We start from the raw sequence: 22,848 nt of genomic DNA on the forward strand, positions 1-22,848 counted from the left end.
TAAAACAATAGATGGCATTACTATACTCTCGCGACAAATGGTATTGTTCAATTCACGAAATAATTTCATTTAAATGACCTAAGTCGTATTATTTCAAAATTTGGAACATGATCGTACAACATTATCACTATATAACACCGAAATTAACAAAAACAATTAAGTCATTTTTTACCAATCGGGTACTTGAATCAGATTCAATTCATGGGAAGTGTTTTGTACGTTTGATGACTAATAGCAAACATTATAATCCGGTAGATGGCGCGTATGCAAGATGCACAACACTGCATGCTAAACAAAGTTGGCATATTGAAGATAAGTTTTAAATTCAATTTATTTATTGTTCGAATGTGAGTAGTTAAAATCGCTGTCAATAGAAATTGCCAACAATGTAAACAAACCATTATACAAAATATCAATATTTTAGCACAATTTTATTATTTCAAAGGTTGGATTTAGCCAGTATCTGATGAGTTAGAATGAAAATTAAAGACATTTTGACAACGTACAAGGTTTGTTTACATTGTTCACAAATTCTATTGACGGCGACTTTATAAATGATGAATTGATGATAGGGTTAGTATTTTGTAACATCACAATCTGCCAGAATTTGGCGTACAATACTCTTGACTCTCAATATGCACATTCATTATCATTAGTATTTGTTCTTTTTTTGCACAAGTTTTAACGATTATTCTAAATTATCTTGGACGTACATCCCAGAATAGGCAAAATATGCTACGTAAAATATTACAACCCTAAGTGCGGATGTCAGGAAGGATTTCAAAGGCGAAAATCAAAAATGGCGGCTTAAATATATGGGATATCGGTCCTGCATCCGATATCGGATCGTATAATGTGAAAACGCACTAAGACGGAAGTATTACTTTCAGATTATTTTATTTTTATTACTATAAAAATGTTTTACCACAAACAGCTACATATATCAGCACGACAGATTTTTTTAAATATATGAATGTGGAATAAAACAATATATTATAAGTCAATTTTATTAATTAAATTCTTTGAAAAGTTTCTTAATTATCATGCTAAGTGTTGAAATGCATTGAAATATTTATTTTCAGTACAGATGGTGTTTTTTTTTACGCACTAGTGCGAGAAGTGGTTCATTACGAGTATATGTCAGGTCTAAACTTCGGAGGGCCATCTGTACTGAAAAACGTCGTACGATACACGTGCGAAAAGGAAATTCGTAACTCGTGTCGATTTTTACGCACTTGTATCGTAATGCACTATTTCCAAGTAGGCATATTACAATGATATGAACGTCAAATAAAGCTACGCCGGCTTTAACCCTACGCCTCAGCCACTTTTTTTCAAAATACACATGCAAAAGTATTCATAAAGAAAATATTAACAGACTGCTCTATGGAAATTAATTTCAATAAATTATACAAAGTACAAAGCTACTATGCTTAATAAGAGATGTTAGAGATACTGTATAGAGTCTCTAAGTGTCAAGGTATATCTAAAAAAATAAAAAAAATATACATGATGAAGAAAAAAAAAACGAACTGATACAAATAAAAAATAACTAAAATAACTTTAGAGTTTTAAAAGACTCTTGATGTCTCAACTAAAGAAAAAATATATATAATGCCGCCGCGGGGCGGAGCGGCGGCGGGGGGCCGGCGGCCGAGGCTCAGGTTCGGCGATCAGCCACGACAGCGCCAGCTGCAGAAGGCTCGGCGGTCAGCCGCGACAGCGCCAGCTGCAGGAGGCTCGGCGGCCAGCCGCGACAGCGCCAGCTGCAGAAGGCTCGACGGCGACGGAGCCGGCGCGACGGCGCACGGGCGCGGGCTTGTGGGAGCGGGGCTAAGCCGGCTCGGGCGCGGCTCGAACAAGCGGGCGCAGGCGAGTCCATGCACACAGGGTACACGCTCGATGGATCTAGAACGTTATTCACAAAAGATGTACTCGTGTAATGCTTTACTTGTCAGTTCATACCTATTATTCAGGTCTTTTAGTTTCAATTCTAATTTGTGAAATTCATCGGAGCGATGGTTCAACTCCTGTGCTGTCAGGTCAAGTTGGTATTGACAGTTTAGAAGCTCATCGCTTAAGGCAGCTGTTACATTTTGATGTATTTTGAATTTGCTTAGCTTTAGATATTTTTTAATTTTATTTGACCCTTTCAACGTCACTCTGGGATCACTGCCGCCCTCTATGTGCACAGACTGTTTTAAATCTACAGGGTCTTTCATTGGGGAGCATGATGCACTGTCATGAACCACATCTAAATCAAATATATTATATTCAGCAAATATACTTAAATTGTTTTCAGCCAGAGCGGAGTTCCCGGAGCAATACTTGCAATACCATTTTGAATCCGACTCCTGCAGTTGCTGCTCGAGGTCCCGGATGCGTTGTAATGCCTGCTCATGTATCTCTTGGCATTGCTGGAACCGATCAATGACTGCCTAGAGGTCATCCCGTTGTCCTTGCAGGTCTTCATACTTGACATCTTGGTTGGCTGATTGCTGATTTTTGAGGCTTGTGTTTGTTTCATTCTAGCCACCATCACATCCCGGTGTGTTGTAACCTTGGTAGTTTGTTCTGTAACATTATTCATCATGTGAGATATTGAAGTCTAAATGTATTGTTAAAATATATTAATTAGGGCTTATAACAGGATATAATGTGATTAAGATACAAAAATATCCTTGATTTTGTTAACAAGATTTCATATAACAAACTTTGTAATTCACTTTGTTGCAAGTTACACGGGATAGCAGTGAGTAAGGTTTTATTATTTCGAGTTGGTTTAACAAAGAAAATGTAAATATGGAAGTTAAAATACTATTATGTACTTCAAATGTTTACAAACAGAAAACACAAAAATAACCTATGACAGTTACTAGTTCTAGACAAATAATCTGAAAAACTACACTTAAATATTAAGTAAGCTATACTCATCTGTAAAAAACGCTAATTAATTATTATAATTGTAAATCTTGAACGCTACTCCGTTGACGGTTGGCGTAGTTTTTTCGTCAATATTTGGCTTCTTAGGCTGCATGAAAACTTATGATAACACTTTCTCATTTTAATTAAAATACGATACATCACTGTAATTCCTTATATTTTACATTTTTAATATTTATAACACATTATTGAAATGATATACGCACGAAGCTTGAATTTGACGTTTGGCCTGGTTACGAGACCTTTAAGCCAAGTCTTTAATTTTATATAATAAGTCACTGGTTGACACTTCACTATTGTTATGATTAAGTTATTAAAGATTTATCACTGTATTTTTAATGAACTTATAAATTGGCTTATATGTTTGAACGTCTTTTAGTATTGAATTTGACGTTTAACCCGGTCGGTGTTGCCTGTCCAGGCGTTGGTATCTCCTGCGAATTGCAAAGTATGCGTTAGGGCCCGCACAGACGGGCGACTCAACTTTTTTGTCTGCGGAGATCGGTCTATGGGCTAGTATGAAAGTGCGCACACGTTGCAACGCAACCTTTTTGTCTGCGGGTTCGACGAGTGACGACAAGCCTGCGACGTAACTGTCTCATTCTCTATATGTTTCAATGCAAGTGCGCACACGGTGACAAAATAGTCGCCGGTCGGTTGTCATTTTGACAGTTATCACTCAACCGCCTGGGCAAACGTATGTTATTATTGGAAAAAAAAAATATAATTTTAAATGCCGATTGTTGAAGTCGACATTGATACCTGTCGTTTAATTTCAATTCTTCAGAAGTAGAGGTAAGACCGACTTTATATGACAAGAATTTAAAAGAATAGTCCTACAATATTGAGGAAAACGATGCCGGGTTGTAAAATTCTAACGAGTTGATCAAAACTTTTAAACACTTATTCTGAAGTACCAAAAATGTTTTTTGGATAGGCTCTTAATTTCATGAAAAAAGAAAAAGTTGCGTCCGTAGTATCTTCATAGTAGTCTGTGGTTGCATCGCTGTCGTTCCCGTGTGCGCACCTTTGAAATTGTCGCAAGGAGTTACGACAGAGACAAAAAAGTCGTCGAGTGACTTTGTCGCCCGTCTGCGCGGGCCCTTATAACAAATAGTTTAATGTTTTGTGAAGATTAAAGAAATATTGTTTGTTGATAACAATGATAACTATGACGGGAACTATTCCTCTCACTTCTTGTCACAGACAAAATTATCACTGGATTTAGTTTTACGCGCCTTGGCTAGCTATCAATAGTGAAACAAAAACGAAAAGAGATATAAGGCTTACGGCGAAATTGTGGTCAAAAAAGCTGCACTTTATGCAAAAAGCAAGCCACTTTGTACAGTGATACTAGGGACCAATATAAATGATTTCTTCCGAGGAAACACAAAAAACCATAAGATCTAGCTAGATGAAGACGTTGCTTTGATGATGCATAAAACATGAGCAACGCTACTAAATTAGAAACACGTGTTAAGTTTAGTTTCGGACGATACGCCTATAAGCAACCTACATAATTTGGTCGAGTTAATTTGAAATGTCAAAAACAGTGCTAAGTAATTTGACATTTCAATACTAGGTAAGTATAACCAAAGATATATGGAATAAAATAAAATACTATATACGTATTTCTAACAACGATTCTATTAAATGGGCAGGGAATCAAATTCCTTGACTGTATAGCTGTAGGTGCCTAAATAAAGATTTTTAATACTTATGGGTACCGATAAATTTATATAAATACAGTAAAGGGCGATAAAACTTGCACATCGGTCTTTGGAAAGAGACAACGTCACATAAGTGATTGGAGAGTAGAGTAGGTAGATAAGTACCTCCCTATGGGCCTATGGGTTTTATAAACACACAACAAGTAGGCGCGAACAATTCATACTTACTTTTCTATGATTCAAACACACAACAAGTAGGCGCGAACAATTCATACTTACTTTTGTATGATTCAACTTCACATCATACTTATTTTTCTAATATTCAACTAGAAAAATAAAAAAAGCGAAAAACAACAACATAATTCTTTTTAAACACATTAAAAAAAAAACCGGAGCTGGGTCTCGAACTTGAGATCTCAAAAATGCAAGTCAGATACTCTAACCCCTAAGCCAAAAAACGAGGTGCCGCAGGCTCAAAATATTGAATCATATTCAGATGTGGTTACTCGGCAATGTAATTAATTATTATCTCACTAGGTGGCACTTTTTAACATTGAAAACAGCGCCATCTGTAAATAACTCGAAAACTAAGAGGTACCAGCGACGATAACTCGCGTTAAGTAGGTCGCTACACGATGTACTGAGTTACCAATCTTTGTTTATTTAATTAATCTATGCTAATACATAGCTAAAATAATTCAGCGTGGTCGGTATTGTATACAATGCTAATCGCTGATAATTATTAGGCGAGAACAAGGCTTAACCTTGCGCACTTTGACAATTGCAAATATTGAAATGCAAGTAGAAGTTGATTGCGACGCCTACAATGTAGGTATTCATTTAGTTAATTTCTAAATTCGAGGTCATAAATGTCTTGTAGCATGGGTTGTTGCACGCATTGCAAACTGCCTTACAAGTTCAGAAATATCGCTAAACATAATAATGTACCATCGGCAACACTGTAAGCTGTACATTTGTAATACGTAAAATATTACAAGGGCATAACGTCCACCGATGGTCGTTAAGTGTTGCTGTTAGTATTATGATAGTTATGACACGTACACGTATTATAATAAATATAAGTACCTACTGGGTTGTAGTAGGTTTCTAAAGGCTTCCTAGCAGAAAGAGGCTTGTCAATCAACACTAAAATGGAAAGGAGACATATAATTATATGTGTCATGAGTCATGAGTTCACCCTCACCATATTCGCCATGAGGAAATGCCAAAGCATTGGCCACAACATCAAGATACACGCAGTAAAATTTCACCACTGACTCATTAGTCATTACCGTTTATCTACCTGACGTGAAATTCTGTCCAGAATCCGTATCACCAAGTAAATATCACAGTCGACAATAACACATGTATAATTTTAATTATAAACTCTGGAAATATTATAAATTGAAATAGATATCATACACGAAAGAAAAAACGACAAGGCCCACTGGCGACCGAGCCGGGAATCGAACCCGGGTCTTCAGCTTACGCGGCTAATGTCTTTACCACTAGACCACTCGCCGCGATTTAGCCGCGTAAGCTGAAGACCCGGGTTCGATTCCCGGCTCGGCCGCCAGTGGGCCTTGTCGTTTTTTCTTTCGTGTATGATATCTATTTCAATTTATAATTTATATATAGTAGTGTGACTATACTTGAAAAACAGAACAAATCAAAAAATATTCAATAATTTGATTTGTTCCCTAGTTGTCTTAAAATATTGTTTTATTTTAAATTGTGTACTTTTTTTGCATCTTTTTATCTATACTTCCTGTTTGTGATGTGTGTGTGCTTTCCGTGTTTTCACTCGCAATGGCCCCGACGGAAGATCAGCGTTGGCCCTCCCAGGCTAACACCATGCTGAGTCGGGACGCGACCATTTCGTGGCAATTATTATGTATGTAAGTACCTATCTTTTTGTGTTATGTGTAAATAATTTCTGTTGTCACTTGTCACGAATAAATGATTTCTATTTAAATAAATGTGATATTTTTTTTCTTGAAAATGTTCTTATGCATAGTCGTGTTATCGTGTATCCTAAATGCACGTCCCTAAGGCAAATTAGGCTCAATATATAATTTATTTACAATTTCAGTTTGAACAACGCAACCCGAACCCTCCTTAGAACTTGTACACTCCTTTTTACTGTGTACTTAACACAGCAAAAGGGAATGTACAAGTTTCTAATGGGGTGGCAACGCGCATGTGACACTGTTTGAGTTGCAGGCGTCCATAGGTTACGGTGACCGCTTTACATCAGGCGGGCCGTATACTTGTTTGCCACCGACGTAGTATAAAAAAAAATCAGGATTTGGTAAGCTGAGTTAGCAACTTACCCAGTATTTAATCATAATTAAGAAACTGTTTATTACCTTATTATGCTCCACCAGTAAAATTTCCATACAAAGTGAAACTTAGCAATAGTAAATGACTCACAGACCTTATCTCTTTAAGGGATATTAGCCTAGGACAGCATTCCGAATGTAAGAATGTTCATTGTACGTTCTGAGCTGTTGTTTTGTAATTATCTTATGTCTTTGTACCGTTGTCCATACATACATTGTTTTTATAAATACACACGCCACGTGACCTCTTTACCTTTAGGCATCTACTTCTGTATACGGAGAATACAGACAAGCATAACGCATTTGATAAAGTCATGGGATTATTTTTTAATTAAAACCGAAATAAATTACACATATGAAAGAAAAAAGTGACCAAGTCCTCTGGTGCCTGAGGCTGGAATCGAACCAGCGTACTTCCCTAGGGATGGACAGAGGGCGCTACGAGTCCTTGTATAGATTACTCATATGAGAGATAATTTCGACCTCGACAGCTGTGACCTGGGTGGCCGAGCGGATTAAGAGGCATTTCCCGCGATTGGAAAGTACGCTGGTTCGATTCCAGCCTCAGGCACCAGAGGACTTGGTCACTTTTTTCTTTCATATGTGTAATTTATTTCGGTTTTAATTTATATACATAGTAGTGTGACTACTTTAAGACAGCACAAGTTGAAATATTTTCAATAGATTATAATTTAACTTGTGTTCATTAGTATTTTTTAATTATTTAGCGGTGGCATTGGCATACCAACAATGAGAATGATGTTTACCTGCTTTAAGTTTGTCGGTTTCCTAAAAACCATAAGTGCCCTTTAGTGCCCATTAGTGTACCGATGTCATCCGCTTCCACAAATAACTTAAACAATTAACATCCCAGTGACAATGAATACAGCGGAAACGTGACCTTACGACTGAATAGTCCTAAACGAGTAGCGATAAGTAGCCAGCTTACTCGACCTAAATCGCATGTTTAGTGGCTTAGTGTTGAAATAATTATTAGGCTCAGGTAACAATTTAACCGGAGAGTTCTTTAGAAGCCAACCGCATGCCGCCGTGGGCTCGGCGTGACCTTCATTTGCCTCAAACTTATCTTAATCGCCCATAAAAAAGGTCCGCGCATCTCCCTTCTACACACGACCAAGACGAGAGTATAGCCGTCTCAGGACCGGTTGTCTCTCGGTTTGTAGAACGAAGATTTCACCTGTGATACCTCGCACCAACGTTTTTGCTGTAGAATGATACAAAGCGATTATAATCTTCGTACACCGAGAAAGCAATGAAACGACGATTTGTAACCGAGAATCTAATGCAATCTCAATTGGTTCTCGGCCACATGATCGATTATTTATTATTGCAACTCGTCAATCTAAATTGTCTTTTGATCAGTCATAATAGATAGTCTGGCCTAGCAAGATCAAAAACTAGACGATGGCCTACATGCACATTACATATCGCCGTAATTTTTGACAACATTTGAAGTACAAGTAAATAGACTAATGAAATCACTGGTTGCATCAGATACTTACGAACATACATATTATTGGGATAGATGCTCAGCCCTAATACATGACAGGATGCAGCCTATGTTTACACCGGAACCGATAGATGATTGAGATGACGCAACATAAGAGGTATTATTTTATTTGTCGAGAGCGAATACGATTACGTTACTGACTTCTTTCCTGAACTATTTGTCTCAGTACCTAATACCTACATGACATAAACCTACATCCAAAATTCTGTATGCGTGATGACTAACTTTATCATGAGTTATTGGTTTGCGTGACGCAAGGCTTTAATATGGCCGTTTGCTAACATGCATCAAAGCTGGTTCTTGCTTAACCGAATACTTGAGTGTATTGTCTCGAAACCTGCGCCTGCGACGTTACAGTCTAGACAGAAGCGGAATGCTGTTAAGTTACTAATAAGTCGACAGTTGCTCAAATTATAGTAACTATTTTCTTTAATAGCTGATGACGAAGTCAACGTTGACGATGTGGAAAATTTAATTGATATTGTAATTTAATAAATGAACCTATATTTATCCGGATGCGGTGAAAGTGAATGCGAATGTTTTGTCCGCTGAGCCGTGATTTTAATAACACTACAAGCAAGAACACACATGTGGACGCAAAACATCTGCGCAACCAGCATGGTCGCGCGATAGACGATAAAATATCAGGCCGTCCCTATCGCACTTACATATAGTGCGATTGGGACGGCCTGCTATTTTATCACTTATCGAGCGACCATAATTGCTTGCCTGGTTATAGGTAGGTATGATATAAATTAGCCATAACATGAAGGCAAAGACACATACTGATTTACGAATTCATGACAATATTGACAATGTTTCTAATTTGTAACATAAGAGACAAACGAACGAGGATATGCATTGCATTGGTATTGGTACAGTCACGGACTTTAATCGTTGATCCACTTCTAGCTCATTTTATACTGGAATGTCATAGCTTAACTATGAGTTTTCCAGTATAAAATGAGCTAGAAGTGGATCAACAATTAAAGTCCGTGACCGTACATTTGGTACAAATAATTGAAATACTTACTTTAATTTAATATGACTCGAAGCACATATCCGAGTTAATCACACAAAAGCTCTTACCGGGTTTTGGACCCAGCACCAACGGCCTGGGCCTGACTGATCGTCAAATATAATTACGGTCAATAGGCCATTATACCAACAGCCCAGACAAGTAATACTTCAATTTAGCTTGTAGATTCGATTGTTATCTAACTTGGGAGCTTAAACTAACCATTACAACAACCGTTAGAAGCTACGAAGGTCAACTTGACTCAAACAGCATGGTAAAACGACAATAGCTCACCAATTACGAAGGACTCCTCAAAAACGAGCGGTCAAGGTTATGGCCTCTGCAGGTCAACTTGAAGTGCAGTGGCGGACCTATTGTCTGCGATCTGTGACAATCTTACAGACGAGCGATTTCAACATTACCGTTTAATTCAAAATGTTAGATTCCAAAGTGGCAATATCGATCTTTACACCCACTTGAACAAACCAGAATGAAGGAGAGTCGTTATAATAATGTAATAATGTAATATGCATATCATCTGCAACGAAGTTTTGTCAACAGTTACCTACTCAATGAAGACCTGTCCCTTATCCGCCTCACCTACCACACTCATTCGCAATTCTGTGTTGTTTTATGTGCTAAGTCAAACAATGCAAGACTAAAAACACAACATTGGCATATAAACTGGTCATATCCTGACTGCAAGTATGTTTTTCTCTAGTATGTATGTATCCTCCTTGCGTTATCCCGGCATTTGCCACGGCTCATGGGAGCCTGGGGTCCGCTTTGACAACTAATCCCAAGATTTGGCGTAGGCACTAGTTTTACGAAAGCGACTGCCATCTGACCTTCCAACCCGGAGGGTAACTAGGCCTTATTGGGATTAGTCCGGTTTCCTCACGATGTTTTCCTTCACCGAAAAGCGACTGGCAAATATCAAATGACATTTCGCACATAAGTTCCGAAAAACTGTGTTTTTCTCTAGATGATGAAGAAAATGGAGTGAAATAAGGTAAACTAACGATTCAATCATGTCTTCATCAGCTTATCTATTATTAAGAAACTTATCTATTATTTTCCTAGCACGAACGTTATTCTTAGCTGAGCACCCTTGAAGTTGTGTCATTGTTATCGGCGCAGTGACAATCTAAACGTGATTCGCGCGCAGAGCCTTGGGCCTTGGCGCAGTGCGCAGCACGTACATGCGTACACGCAGGCGAGCCCTACATACCATCAGCTATGTACGTAGACTAACAATGTGTACCATACACAAAAGCTACAATATAATATGTTAGTAGCACGAAATCATGTTGGTATCGGTTTACTACTAAATGTATGTATACAGTCGAATTTACAGTCAATACAACATACGAGTAACAAAGGTTGCAAAAGTATATGACACGACACGAGCGTGTCAAATATTTTTGCGGTCTTTTAATAGAAACATAATTATTATTAGAGGTGACTGTCCGACTGTAGAGTTATACACCCGGAGAGAGTTCTACCGCTGGTAAATGCTTATGTAAAGAAGAGGAAAATCACGATAGGCACAAATCAAACATTTTTTTTAACATTCGTAAATTTCATAATACTTGCATGATGCTCATAAAATGTTTATGATAACTAACTCTAATAAATTGATGATATAAGAAATTACAGTTAAAGAGCATGCAATGCAACCAGCTAGCATGCTATTTATTGCTCCTAGTTAGACATAAATATGTATCTTGTAATGAGTGCTGATAATTTGAAGTCAATACTTCAAATGGCAATACTTAACAGTAAAATTAAAAATCTTTGTAATGGTTATACTGACTGAGATATTGACATTTTGCATGCTTGAGAAACATCATCATGCTCACGTAAATTACTACTTGCAATTCTTGCGGTCAAATAACGCCGCGTGCTTCTACTGTAATACGGTCCGTCACACACGGCTACCGAAATAATGTCATAATTTTGCAGAACTTAAATTTACACAAAGGGTCAATCGACACAATCTAAACTTTTAATCAAGTCGGGGCAAAGACGAATTTAATATCCACGTACGACCTAGACCTTAGGAACTATTTTGCATACAAAACATTTTCATGTACAAAATCGATGTCCAACCTTGCAAGTATGGCCGTCGGCGTTAGGCGCGTCTTACTCGCGCTGAATATATGAGAGGTAATTAAAGTCCGGCCACTTTCGAAGGCGACGTTGGCCGGACCGGAAGCAAACGAATACCAATAACCCAAAAATATTTAAGAAAAGTTCATGAACCACGGACATAATGAAGATCAAATACTATAGGGTACCAAAATAAGTATAAGTACTTAAACCCACTTTGATTGTAGTTATAACTAAATTGATTAGATGCACTACCAGACTATGATGGGTGCACTTTCCCTATTTGACCTTTCACGTAATTCTCAGAAGTAGCTACATTGCACCTATTCGTCTATACCTATATGACACAAACTTTCTTCTATTATCTTCAACTCTTCAATAGTATGCACGGAGATGTCCAATACAATGTCAATTGAGTTTGTTATTGTAGTATGGAAGTCACGAGTTTGCTAACACGCTGTCACTAATTTCAATCGCCTCCCAGTCAAGGTCTAAATTAATTAAAAACTCGGCGCGTTATACTATAATCTAACACATTTAATACTATCTCGTTAAATTAAAACGAATCTATGTGTTATTAATTCTCATGACTACTTTTTTTTATGGGCCGAGGCGTGGTACTGAGACACTGAGCTCGTTTCATGTATCGCTTTCTATAATTTATAATTTCGGTTTTTAGTTTGATGGATGACGATTGAAAGTGAAAATCGGCTGCAAATTTAAGGTGTCAATAAAGAACCTCCGTTAGTTGAAGGGGCTTGATTTTTTACTAGCATAGCAATTTTATCTATTGACTCATTTGTTATTTGTTTCTGGCATAAATCTTGTTTTTAACTACTTTAACTTTACACTTCCTGGTAGAAATCTAACATAACACCCAGAATCAAATGAATCTTTACAATTAAGGAAATATCACCATATACACCGTGGTTTTATGTTTTCCGTTAAATTCGTCATGTCTTTAGGTTCGTTATCAGGAACCACCCTGTATAACACTTTTAGTTAAATTCGCAAAAAAATATTTTTCATAGTTTTCATACATAATACTTAAATGAATTAATTAGTGTGAGAGACCCTTAAGAATAATATTCAAGTTAGTATCAAGTGATTGACGGCACATGTCAAAACAAATAACATTGAGAAGCGGTAAAGGCTGTCACACACGTGTTCAGTAATTATTTTTATTTTTTTAATAACTCGATAACCAAGAGTTAAGACGCTAGTTTCTTAGAGAAATTAATTGTATTTGATCTAAAGAACCATCCCTTAAAATTAACGGAATTCAATAAAAACAGGGTGTATATCATCAAATCAAGTCAAGGTAACCTAAACCTTATTTTCAATAACCTTCCAACATTTTTTAGGCGTAATACTCAATCTACAATGTGGTCAAATGACATTGGTAGTCCAATACAAATGGGACCAGTTATTTAGGACGTTATGTTTATTGTATTTATTAGCAACAGTTAGCGATTAACCGCACACCTGTTCCACTGACCATAGCAATGAAAGTCATATCATACCATTGTAAGTCATATTTCTTGAGTATTTGAGTATACACTTCGGTAGAATTCAGTTTACGCTCCAATAGGCTGAGATGATCATTACCATGGGCGTTCATTAGAGTTAACACTGTGATGATTGTTTTGTGGCGTTTCTGAGAAATTACGGAATGTGTAATTATAATTGAGTCCATACAATGTTTCGATGAAGATGGTATTTAGCACGATTATATCCATACCTGTTATCAAGTATGTATTACTAACTATTTGTCTTCCAAACAGAAAACCTCTTTCAAAAGATCTAAAGAATGATGGTATAGCAGCCATCTCCCTATAAATGTATGGATAGATTATGGAGACATGATGGAGACGGCCGCTATAAGAAGGCACCGCTGTTCTAGGAAACTCGAGAACATGTCAGTGTCGACTAACCTGTAGGAGGCCGCTCCTTAGGGTAGCAGATCCGGAATAGCCCCCTCGTCCGCGTGTAGAAGTAGTACTTCGTGTTGAGGCTGTCGAGAATGGCCTGAGCTTGCGGGTTGATGCCCGACGAGCTCTCAGCTCCTGCGTACGTCTGAAACAATTATTATACTCTATTAAACTCAACGTTTTGTGTGAAGCAACAGTGGACGCAATATTGGATGGTATGTAAGTAAGAGTAAAATGTAGTCCAGCTCAGCTGTAGATATACATTGCTATAGGGTGTTTTACAGAAAGCCGATAAATAGGACAGAACTGTTGCTATTATAGATTTACTAGTCGTATGTAGGTATTGAACAACCATACCGTGCAAAACACCTAAGAAAAATCTTCATCTATCCGAAATTGTAAAATTGTTTCATAATTGTTTTGACAATTATTCAGACATCTGCCATAATATTGGCATTTCCCAAAGATCATACAAATTTTATGTGTGCATTTTATTTTATTATCTACATCATAGACAATTTATGACTTACAAACGTTACTCGAAAAAGCAAAGATAATAGAATTTCAGTCTTCGTCTATGCGAAAAAGTCAAAATTGTTATACCTGTACTTAATTGTTTCTTCTGTTTTATTAAATATTGTATGTTTGAGCTGATGGCTAAGTTGCCAATGCTCCCAATAAAAAAAATCAAACTTATTATGTCAATATCTGGACATTTATTTGCAAATACGCAACAATTATTCATCTCGAATTTAAGGAATAGCGGCAGCCACGAAACTTCACAAAGGGTAATTACAGAGCCGAAAGCTTCCTACACACGCATTCTTGAGCCGTTCCCAGCCGTGAAACGAATTGGTTCGAAAGCATACAGTGGGAACCGATGAAATTGTTCTACGGAGGAAATTAACATGTATTCATCATGTGAATGGTATCAGAGTTTCGCTATGACGGTGCAGATCCTGATATTGATAGTAATGAAGACCGATTTATCGAGGTATCTCTTGACTGTCTACATTTGTCCTCTTTTTGAGCCAAAATAGAATAATATTAAGAGATGGCAACCAGTAACATAACAATAACATAGATATAATAAGCGCCTCTAAGCGGCGATAAGACCGCCTCTTGTTTTACCTCTTAAGTTGTTGTTTATACTTGCTATGTTGTTTCGTGTATTGAGGTGTGCAATAAAGAGTATTTGTATTGTATTGTATTGTATAATCCACGAAATGATTCCGTGTCCGCATATAAGGTTGATAATATTGTAACATAAACTCTCAATGCTGGAGCCTCTGGTTGAGCTCGAATAATAATATGCAGCATCATAAAAACTCTGGGGGATGAAAACAAAATTAAATTGAAGAGGCTGAATTTCTCGAAAAAGTTGAGTGTTAGAAGTTCCAAGAAGCGCTTATACTTAAGTAAAATATGATGTGAGGAATTTAGTATATAATTAAGTAATAACAGGGGCGGCTCACTCCGCGATCCTTTCACCGCGCTACAAGTACATGCCAGCGGCCGCGAGTTCGCGGCCCATTCAGTGGCGACGACCTTCGCGCGGCGCAATAGAATTCAATGTCGTCTGCACGCGTGCGGTCCGTTTGTTAATGTAGGTAAGAATTTAGAATGGCGGCGTTTTGTGAACTTCAAAGGAGTGAGCCTTCTGTACTTGTACTATTATATATTCTGTGGTAATAACGAAAAATCACCTATTAAAACTGGAATATTCTAATATGCTGGTGTGACATAGGGTTACAGTTAGCTCGAGTCCTCGGCGTCTTGGTCAACATCGAAATTCTAATTTAAACAGGTTTTACTGTTAAAGCCAGAAATCCTGTCTCATAAAATATATATCTACCTATCTATTCTACCTACACCTTCTAGTGCTTCCAAGTACTATATTAGGTCTGTTGGTTCTACTCATTGCAAAATTGAAAAGGATCGATAATCTACTGACGAGTAAACTCCTATAATTTCTATAAAACCTACAAGAAATCATAACAAAATGGATAATAACATCCAGTTTCTCAATAAGAAATTGTGTGAATCGACAATAGTGCTATAAAGATTGTTTTCCCAGGCCGCTTTGTTATGGAGATTCTTAGAAGGTCTCGACTTATGTCCATTCATTGGCAATCGCAAGCGCAGACAGAAAAATCATATCCTTGTATAGGTACATGTTACTTACATATTACATAATCTTTAAACAATATACATTCTCGCCCTGTATTGCTCCTACTTTCTCAACATCAGATAAAACGTTGATTGTCAATCTGCAAGCATAGCAACAACCAAAGAGGATCGAGTATTATAGAGAGTTACTGTCGAAGTAAAATATGTAATCACAGTGCATCTCTCGACACAGGCTTAAAACTTTTGAACCTCAGTTTTGACAATTTGGCCCATATTCTTAGCTTGATATGTGTTAAATTAAAATGTCAAATATTAATATTAGCGCCATCTAGCTGAGCGTACCCCAAAGGTGTAATGATTTGCCATCTAGGCCACCGTACCTGTTTCTGTATGGTATTGAGGTACGTTTTTTTCTTAGACTTTATCTGTCTATACGGAGTTATATACGTCTTTGGTAACAACTAACCAAAGAGACAAGTAAAACACTGCGAGCAAAGACAGCGCAAAAAGCTATTAGTAAAGCAGGTAAAACCATGCATAAAATACAGTCTCGTCTTCATCAGCGTGTACACTCGACATCATAAATAAGTCTACATTGTAGCACTTTATTCTCTTGCAATATGGCCGACATTGTATACAAGTTTTTGCAGTGTGCAGCCCATATTTTAATATTCTTTCATGCGCCGGTGGGTCTCGTTTTTGCGGCGCACCGTTGCGCCTTGTTTTGATTTGCTGGACACGTTTCGGCCGTGCCGTTATTTACGAGCACGGGTTGAACACTGGTTGTGACTACTTTTACTTTTAACAAGGGTAGTAGGTAACGTGAGTGGATATTCCTCCCTCATAGACGTAACCCGTACGCCAACTCGTAAAACAACGATCGGCGATCGCCTGACATGTTCCGTACTTCTCTACAAAACATATAGGTCGGTAGCAACTAATAGCCAGCAGTTTTGAATGGGAGCCATTCTATGAAAAAGTAAAGTTTATTAGCAAAGAAAGGCACATTCTGCAATAAAGCGTGTATAACTTTGTTTATGTTTGCCGCCAAGTAGCAATAGTACATAGATATCATTAAGTACATGTATTGTAACTAATTAAGTAGCTTTACAAAATATTTAGGCCACAGGCACAGATCACTTGCACCACACCACACATGTCATGTATTACAATACAATCTGAAAACCTGCTCCAGTTGTTTACCCGAAGTAATTACTATAATAATAGAGTAAGTGACAAAAGTGAATTAGAGTTAGACATGAACGATTGCGCGACTATCTTATCGTCAAGATTACCAAAATCTCGTCTTCCGTAATTTTACTATTTCATTCGTGAATGACCGTCAAAATTGAGCTTTCCCCATGCTCTTGAAGCGATGCCTCTGATGATCTCGGTTATTCAAACATTTTATTTTCTCTGTCGGTGTGCGCCGCGAATTCCTAGGAACCGGTTGGAGACGGGGTACGACGCAACGTCACCTGTCTGCGACTGGGCAAGAATGAGAGAGAATCCGGACGAACTAGGGCTTATGGAAGATTCCTAGGCCCCTAATGCTTCTGATGCTATGTTTAAGGATTAAAATTTAACATATGTAATAGCACATTTGATTTCGAGTTGAAACATCAATCCAGTTTTATTTTGTTGTTTGTCCAATTGGTCCAACCATACATTTTTCAAATTCAAATTTTTGTAGGTCGACGTCCTGCAGATCACCTGTTAGGGCCTGTGATACAGAAGCTAGCTTTGATTCGTATCCAAAGAATAGTCCAATATTAAGTGCAGCAACTTGCTATAATCATATTTGCTGATTTATTCCTATGGTCTGATCTGACCCGCATAACTCAGGTACCATGTGGCATTACAGCCTATGGGAACACGACAGTAAGTATTGTATAACGTATCGGCTGTCATGTTTCGTCATCAAATCCTCTTTTTCCCTGATAGTTAATAAGAACAATCCGAGCGCATTCCCACGAACATTAATTTAGTAATTCTCACCGGCATCGGCTATCTTAATAAACCTTATGCCGTAGGCCTATGGATGTTAATGTTGAATTACAAATAGTAAAAGAGCGCGATCAGCCAACCGAGCGAGACGTTCCTTCAACTTGGGTTCGTCGATCTTTGAATCAGTCTTTCCGGGGCCCGTATACAAGTAGCTACTTAGCTAGCCAATCGCTCAGGCTCCATGGAAGACTATACTTGACTCTCTCTAACTCTATCGCTCTTTCGTATTAGCGTCACAGACAGTTGCGTATCGTTCGCTATGGAGCGTTAGCGATTATTCACTTGTGGGCCCACCGGCCCAGTATCGGATGCTACTCGATGGGAAAATAAGAAAGCCCGATTAAATAAACACTAATTTGACGCCATTATATAACTCATTACAAATTAATAATAGAAAATCGGAAACCTAATGAGTGAAAGATGATTCGATTATGTAAAATGTTTGCACAGTGTATTATCGTCGTGCATTTTTAGTGCTCCATATGTAAATTGTAGTAAAATTTGCATATGTGTTGCAACAAAAAAAACAGCAGTGCGTTTTCTGTTACGGAACAAGTATGAAATATATGGATAATTCCATATAGTCACTTCCGTTTCATTTCCACAAGTTGTCTACACTACACGCATACGTCAAATGTGTGGATACTTTTACGTCCTTCCGTCTGGAAATTAAATTAATTTAATTGCAAAGAGATATCATTTATATCAAACACTAATAGCAGGAAAATATAACAGACAATAAATGCTTGATTTAGCTTTCTCTTACTTTTGACTAATTGTTTGCATTTTATTGCACTTATTCAAGTGATCGTTTCTTTAAGCTTATTCGAGTATTGATAACTACATATTTAATGATAAGTGAATAATTAAATTAATTAGTGACATGTTACTGTGACGACGTTTATTATTTTTGTTACTGTTTTGTATACAAACTGATTGACTGTTGTATAACTAACACGATGATTCAGTATTTATTTATAGTATTATTTCAAGGATGATACACGTCGTGGGTAGTTCTTAATCTGTGAAGGCGTATAATTACAATCCAATCGATTATAATTATAACTGCAAAACTCAGCATCACACAAGACGTAGTTCAATTCCTGCTCGATAAAGTATTATGAAAGGTCAAGTGATTCTGGCCGAATCGGACCGTTTTGTAGTAATTAGTATACAATTTAAGCGTAACTTACCAAAAGCGACCTCCCTTTCAGTTGAGTGGCGACCAAAAGCAGGCCAAGGAAGTGGTCAACGGTCGTACGGTCGTGACGCTGGTCCCGGTGCACGTGCAGCCGTTAATGGCGTCGAGTGAATCGACAATTAAGTTGTCCACTTGTGTTACGAAGATTCATGGGTGAGCTTTACAGCTTTATTACGTAATATAATCATTTTGGCAAAAAATATTGGTATTGCTAGTGGCTCAGTACCTTGTTGCTCACATCCCTCCCATCCCATCTAGTGTACTCTGTCTTCCTTAACCAGTGGATACAGTGCCATCTTGTACAATTTTTTTTTACGTATGTTTTCTACTAACGTTTCAGCCATTCCAACATTTCCAACTCGAAGATACTACAGTCGAGTTCATAAATATGTGTACATTTCCTCACCTTAACTCTTTGCAATAAGAAGAAAAAATGTACACATATTTATGAACTCGACTGTACAAGCCGTAGCTGTTTTTAAGTACAGCCTCAACCACAAAAGTTTGTTAAGGATCCATGTCCATGATCCATGACGTATCGAGAATCAAGATCGCCATGTTCGTTTAATGCAAGTTTCGGAAAAATAAATTCGGTCATCGGTAATTTCAGAAAAAGTTCGTATCCCATAAAAACATGACACATATTTCTCTATTATGTGGAAATTTCACAATATTGTTAACTTTTTCGCATGTTATCCAGAACCCAAGAAAAGCCTGTTCACACCGATCGCTCGACACGACAGACTTACACACGTTGTTTCGGCTACTTTCCCCGTCCCACGTTCGATAATTACTAGCGCCGCTATTGTCTGGTACTTTCGCTGCTTGTTTAGCTTCAACTTCTCTATTTATACTATTGAAGAATATCAGCCTCTGTTTTATTTTTCTATCTCTCTGTATCTCTCTGTATCTGTATCTCAGTTCTTTCAAATATCTAGACCTAGATAACCCGACATCCAAGCCTAACAATAACATCATTCAAGGTCACCTTTTTTTTTTGTTGTCGGAGTGCTTTTATCCATTTCTCTCTGAATATGACTCCTTCTTTCGGCCCCCTCTGCTAATAAGAGGGAGGGAAAAAGAATATCTACTAAACCCCACTCCGGCGTCTCACCCTCTAAGACGTTGTATGGGGACATCATGGGCTCGCACAGTCATTCTTCCATGATGTCCCCCGATCATTCAAGGTCACCTACCAGGATCTACAACTACTCGTTCACGACGATTGTACAGTGAGCATTAATAGTATAGCGGATGAACCAATGCACCCAAAGGATAAAATCCTTATTTTTTTTCTCATTCGTCACGAAAAATACAATGATATGGTAAGCGTCGTAAACTTCGATGTAAAACATTTATTTCCTAACTAAAGTAAAAGTAAAATAAGTACATGTTATTTATAATTTGTTTTAGTAATTAGTGTAATTACCAACTACCTATGATTAACAAAATAGTAAGTAATAGATTCAAAATTAAAATTGTACAAAGTTTGGAAGTGAAAATAAGTTGATTTCATGCTCGTGGCTTGACGTAACGCCCGTTGATATCTTTTCTATTACGGCTTACGGCAACGGCGACCGAAAGTAGTTTTGAACCATCATCCATATTGTTCACTGATTTGTGAATCTTATTACCAGACATTGTAACTTTTCCAGCAATTTCGGTGCAGCAAGGTAGAAATAAAGGAATTCATACATGTGTTTTCTAGATAGATGATCAATCTCATTTTATTATTATTAATCCTAATGAACTATTAATATTGATTTATATTTGCGAATATATATCAATTATATAGTAAGTATATTTATTTATGTTTGCATATATATATATTCATATTTATGTATTATATTAGTATTTTATGAAGTTAATCAGTTGTTTTCGATTATTCTACCATTGTCATTTTTCCTTCTCCTTGCACCATTTTTACATGTCTCTGTTTAGCCCGATGGTTGACTGGTAGAGAATGCCATTAGGCATTAAGTCCGCCATTTGTACATTTTTGTTTTATTTGTGCAATAAAGTTTAAATAAATAAATAAATAAACTATTCCAGCTGGCTTCCGACAAATCTTATTATTACAAAGACGATACCTATAGGACCGTCGCCATCGCGTCGACAATCAGATAAGTGTTGTCTGTACTATACTTCTATAGTTGTGCAGTTTTTAGAGGTCTGACAAGTATCTTCTTTCGCGGTAAATAAAATAATTATCTAGAAATTGTAGTTAAACTAGTTAAAGCCTTAGTATTTGCATAAGTATGATGATCCGTGAACCGTGTTGTAAAGTGTAAATAGGCTAGTTTCCTACAAGTACTTAAAATATTTTATGCAGTCCACGAAATAAAGCACCACATAATTAGAAGAAAAATATGGACAGTACTTATTAAACATAATTTCTATTTAATAAGGCAAAGAGAAAGATATAAAGTAAATAAATTGACCGTCACGTCACTCCTCAGTATTTCATAGTAATTCCAAATTAGCTAATCGTTTTGACAGTTCTTACAAAGAGGCTGATTTGACTAGGAGGAAACTAGCCTATTGAAACAGAATTATGTATTATGGTCATGCGATATGATTGCGACGTAAACCAGCGAATTAAATTGATTCCTTGAGAATATAATGGTTGTCTGAGAACTGCTACCAGCGACGCGTATGAAAACTGATACCTAACGTACTACATACTCGTACATACCCTGAGCCACGATAAACGTGCCAACAGTAAGGAACTCATTAAACACTTAACTTGTACAGCCTAACACATACCTAACGGCCATTTTCACATGATGCCTAACGGCTCAGCCACGACATTGGTCTAAGCGCGACAGCGGCGAGCGGCGGCCATACATTGAAGCGAGACACAGCGATGGGACTTTTCATTCGCACGTATGGCTGCCGCTCGCCGCTGCCGCGCTTAGACCAATGTCGTGGCTGGGCCGTAACGGCCGAATGTATTAAGGCTCTGTATCTACATTACCGTATATTCTTGTGAATAAATGAAATCTAATCTACAGCTGATTGTCTTTTTACAGGTGTTAATTAAATAGTCACCGGGACGTATCCAAGGACCTTTTCCTTCCTAGGTCCATCATCCGCTTCCACAATCACATTGGTTCTAGATATAAGTTAGGTAACTAAATAAGTGAGCGGCTAGTTGTAAAGTAAATGCCGAGTACTTGTAAGGTACATTAGGGTAATTCCGAAAGTTGTCTAATATCGAAAGTCGCACAAAAATCACCATTATTTCCATCATATCAAGATTCCCCTTTCGGAATTACCAGAGCATTCCTGTCATTCGGAATTACCCTAATGCACCTGACTTACTTTTAAATGTGCAATTCCCGTTAAGTTTGTACATTTGGATCACGTCTCCGATTTTGATAAAAATCGGTAGGCTGATAGAGTCCATGATGCTGAGCAAGATCCACTAGGTTTCCCAAAATGTCCTATGTAGTTTGTATGAAACCTTCCTTTTTTTGTTACCAGATTTCTATATATTTTCGGAGACGTGATCCAAAAGTACAAACTTAAGGGGAATTGCTCAAATAATACCCGATCTTTTTGCTGTTGCATCTTCTGGAAATAGTTATTTGTTATACAAGGGGGCAAAGTTGTATTTTAACGCCGAGTGTGGAATTGAAAAACGAGCAAGTGAAAGGATTCTATAGTTGAACCACGAGCGAAGCGAGTGGTTCGAGAATAGAATCCTGAACTTGCGAGTTTTTTAACACACGAGAAGTAAAATACATTTGCACCCGAGTGTAACACAAAACTTTTCCCCTCACTATAGCGAGGAAACTACAACGCAAAAACTGCGTTTACCACTGATTCCAGTAGTTCCACAGGTGGTAAATCATCTTTATTACTAGATTTACCTACTTTTATCAATTTTAAAACAGTTAATTTGACTATATTCAAGGTCAAATTACTTTACCCACTAGTGGATAAAATGCGTTTTTACCC

At 37.4% G+C, this 22,848-nt stretch overlaps 1 protein-coding gene across 2 annotated transcripts in view; it reads right to left on the minus strand.

The window, feature by feature from the left end:
• LOC125233221 overlaps positions 1 to 22,848 on the minus strand; it is a 59,201-nt gene that overhangs the window by 26,336 nt on the left and 10,017 nt on the right. For both annotated transcript variants that reach the window (XM_048139137.1, XM_048139136.1), the window contains exon 2: positions 13,551 to 13,692. In XM_048139137.1, coding sequence (XP_047995094.1) covers positions 13,551 to 13,692 — 142 coding nt within the window. The remainder of the gene's footprint in view (positions 1 to 13,550; positions 13,693 to 22,848) is intronic.

Source organism: Leguminivora glycinivorella, chromosome 14, assembly GCF_023078275.1.
Source record: "Leguminivora glycinivorella isolate SPB_JAAS2020 chromosome 14, LegGlyc_1.1, whole genome shotgun sequence".
NCBI classification, from domain to species: domain Eukaryota; kingdom Metazoa; phylum Arthropoda; class Insecta; order Lepidoptera; family Tortricidae; genus Leguminivora; species Leguminivora glycinivorella.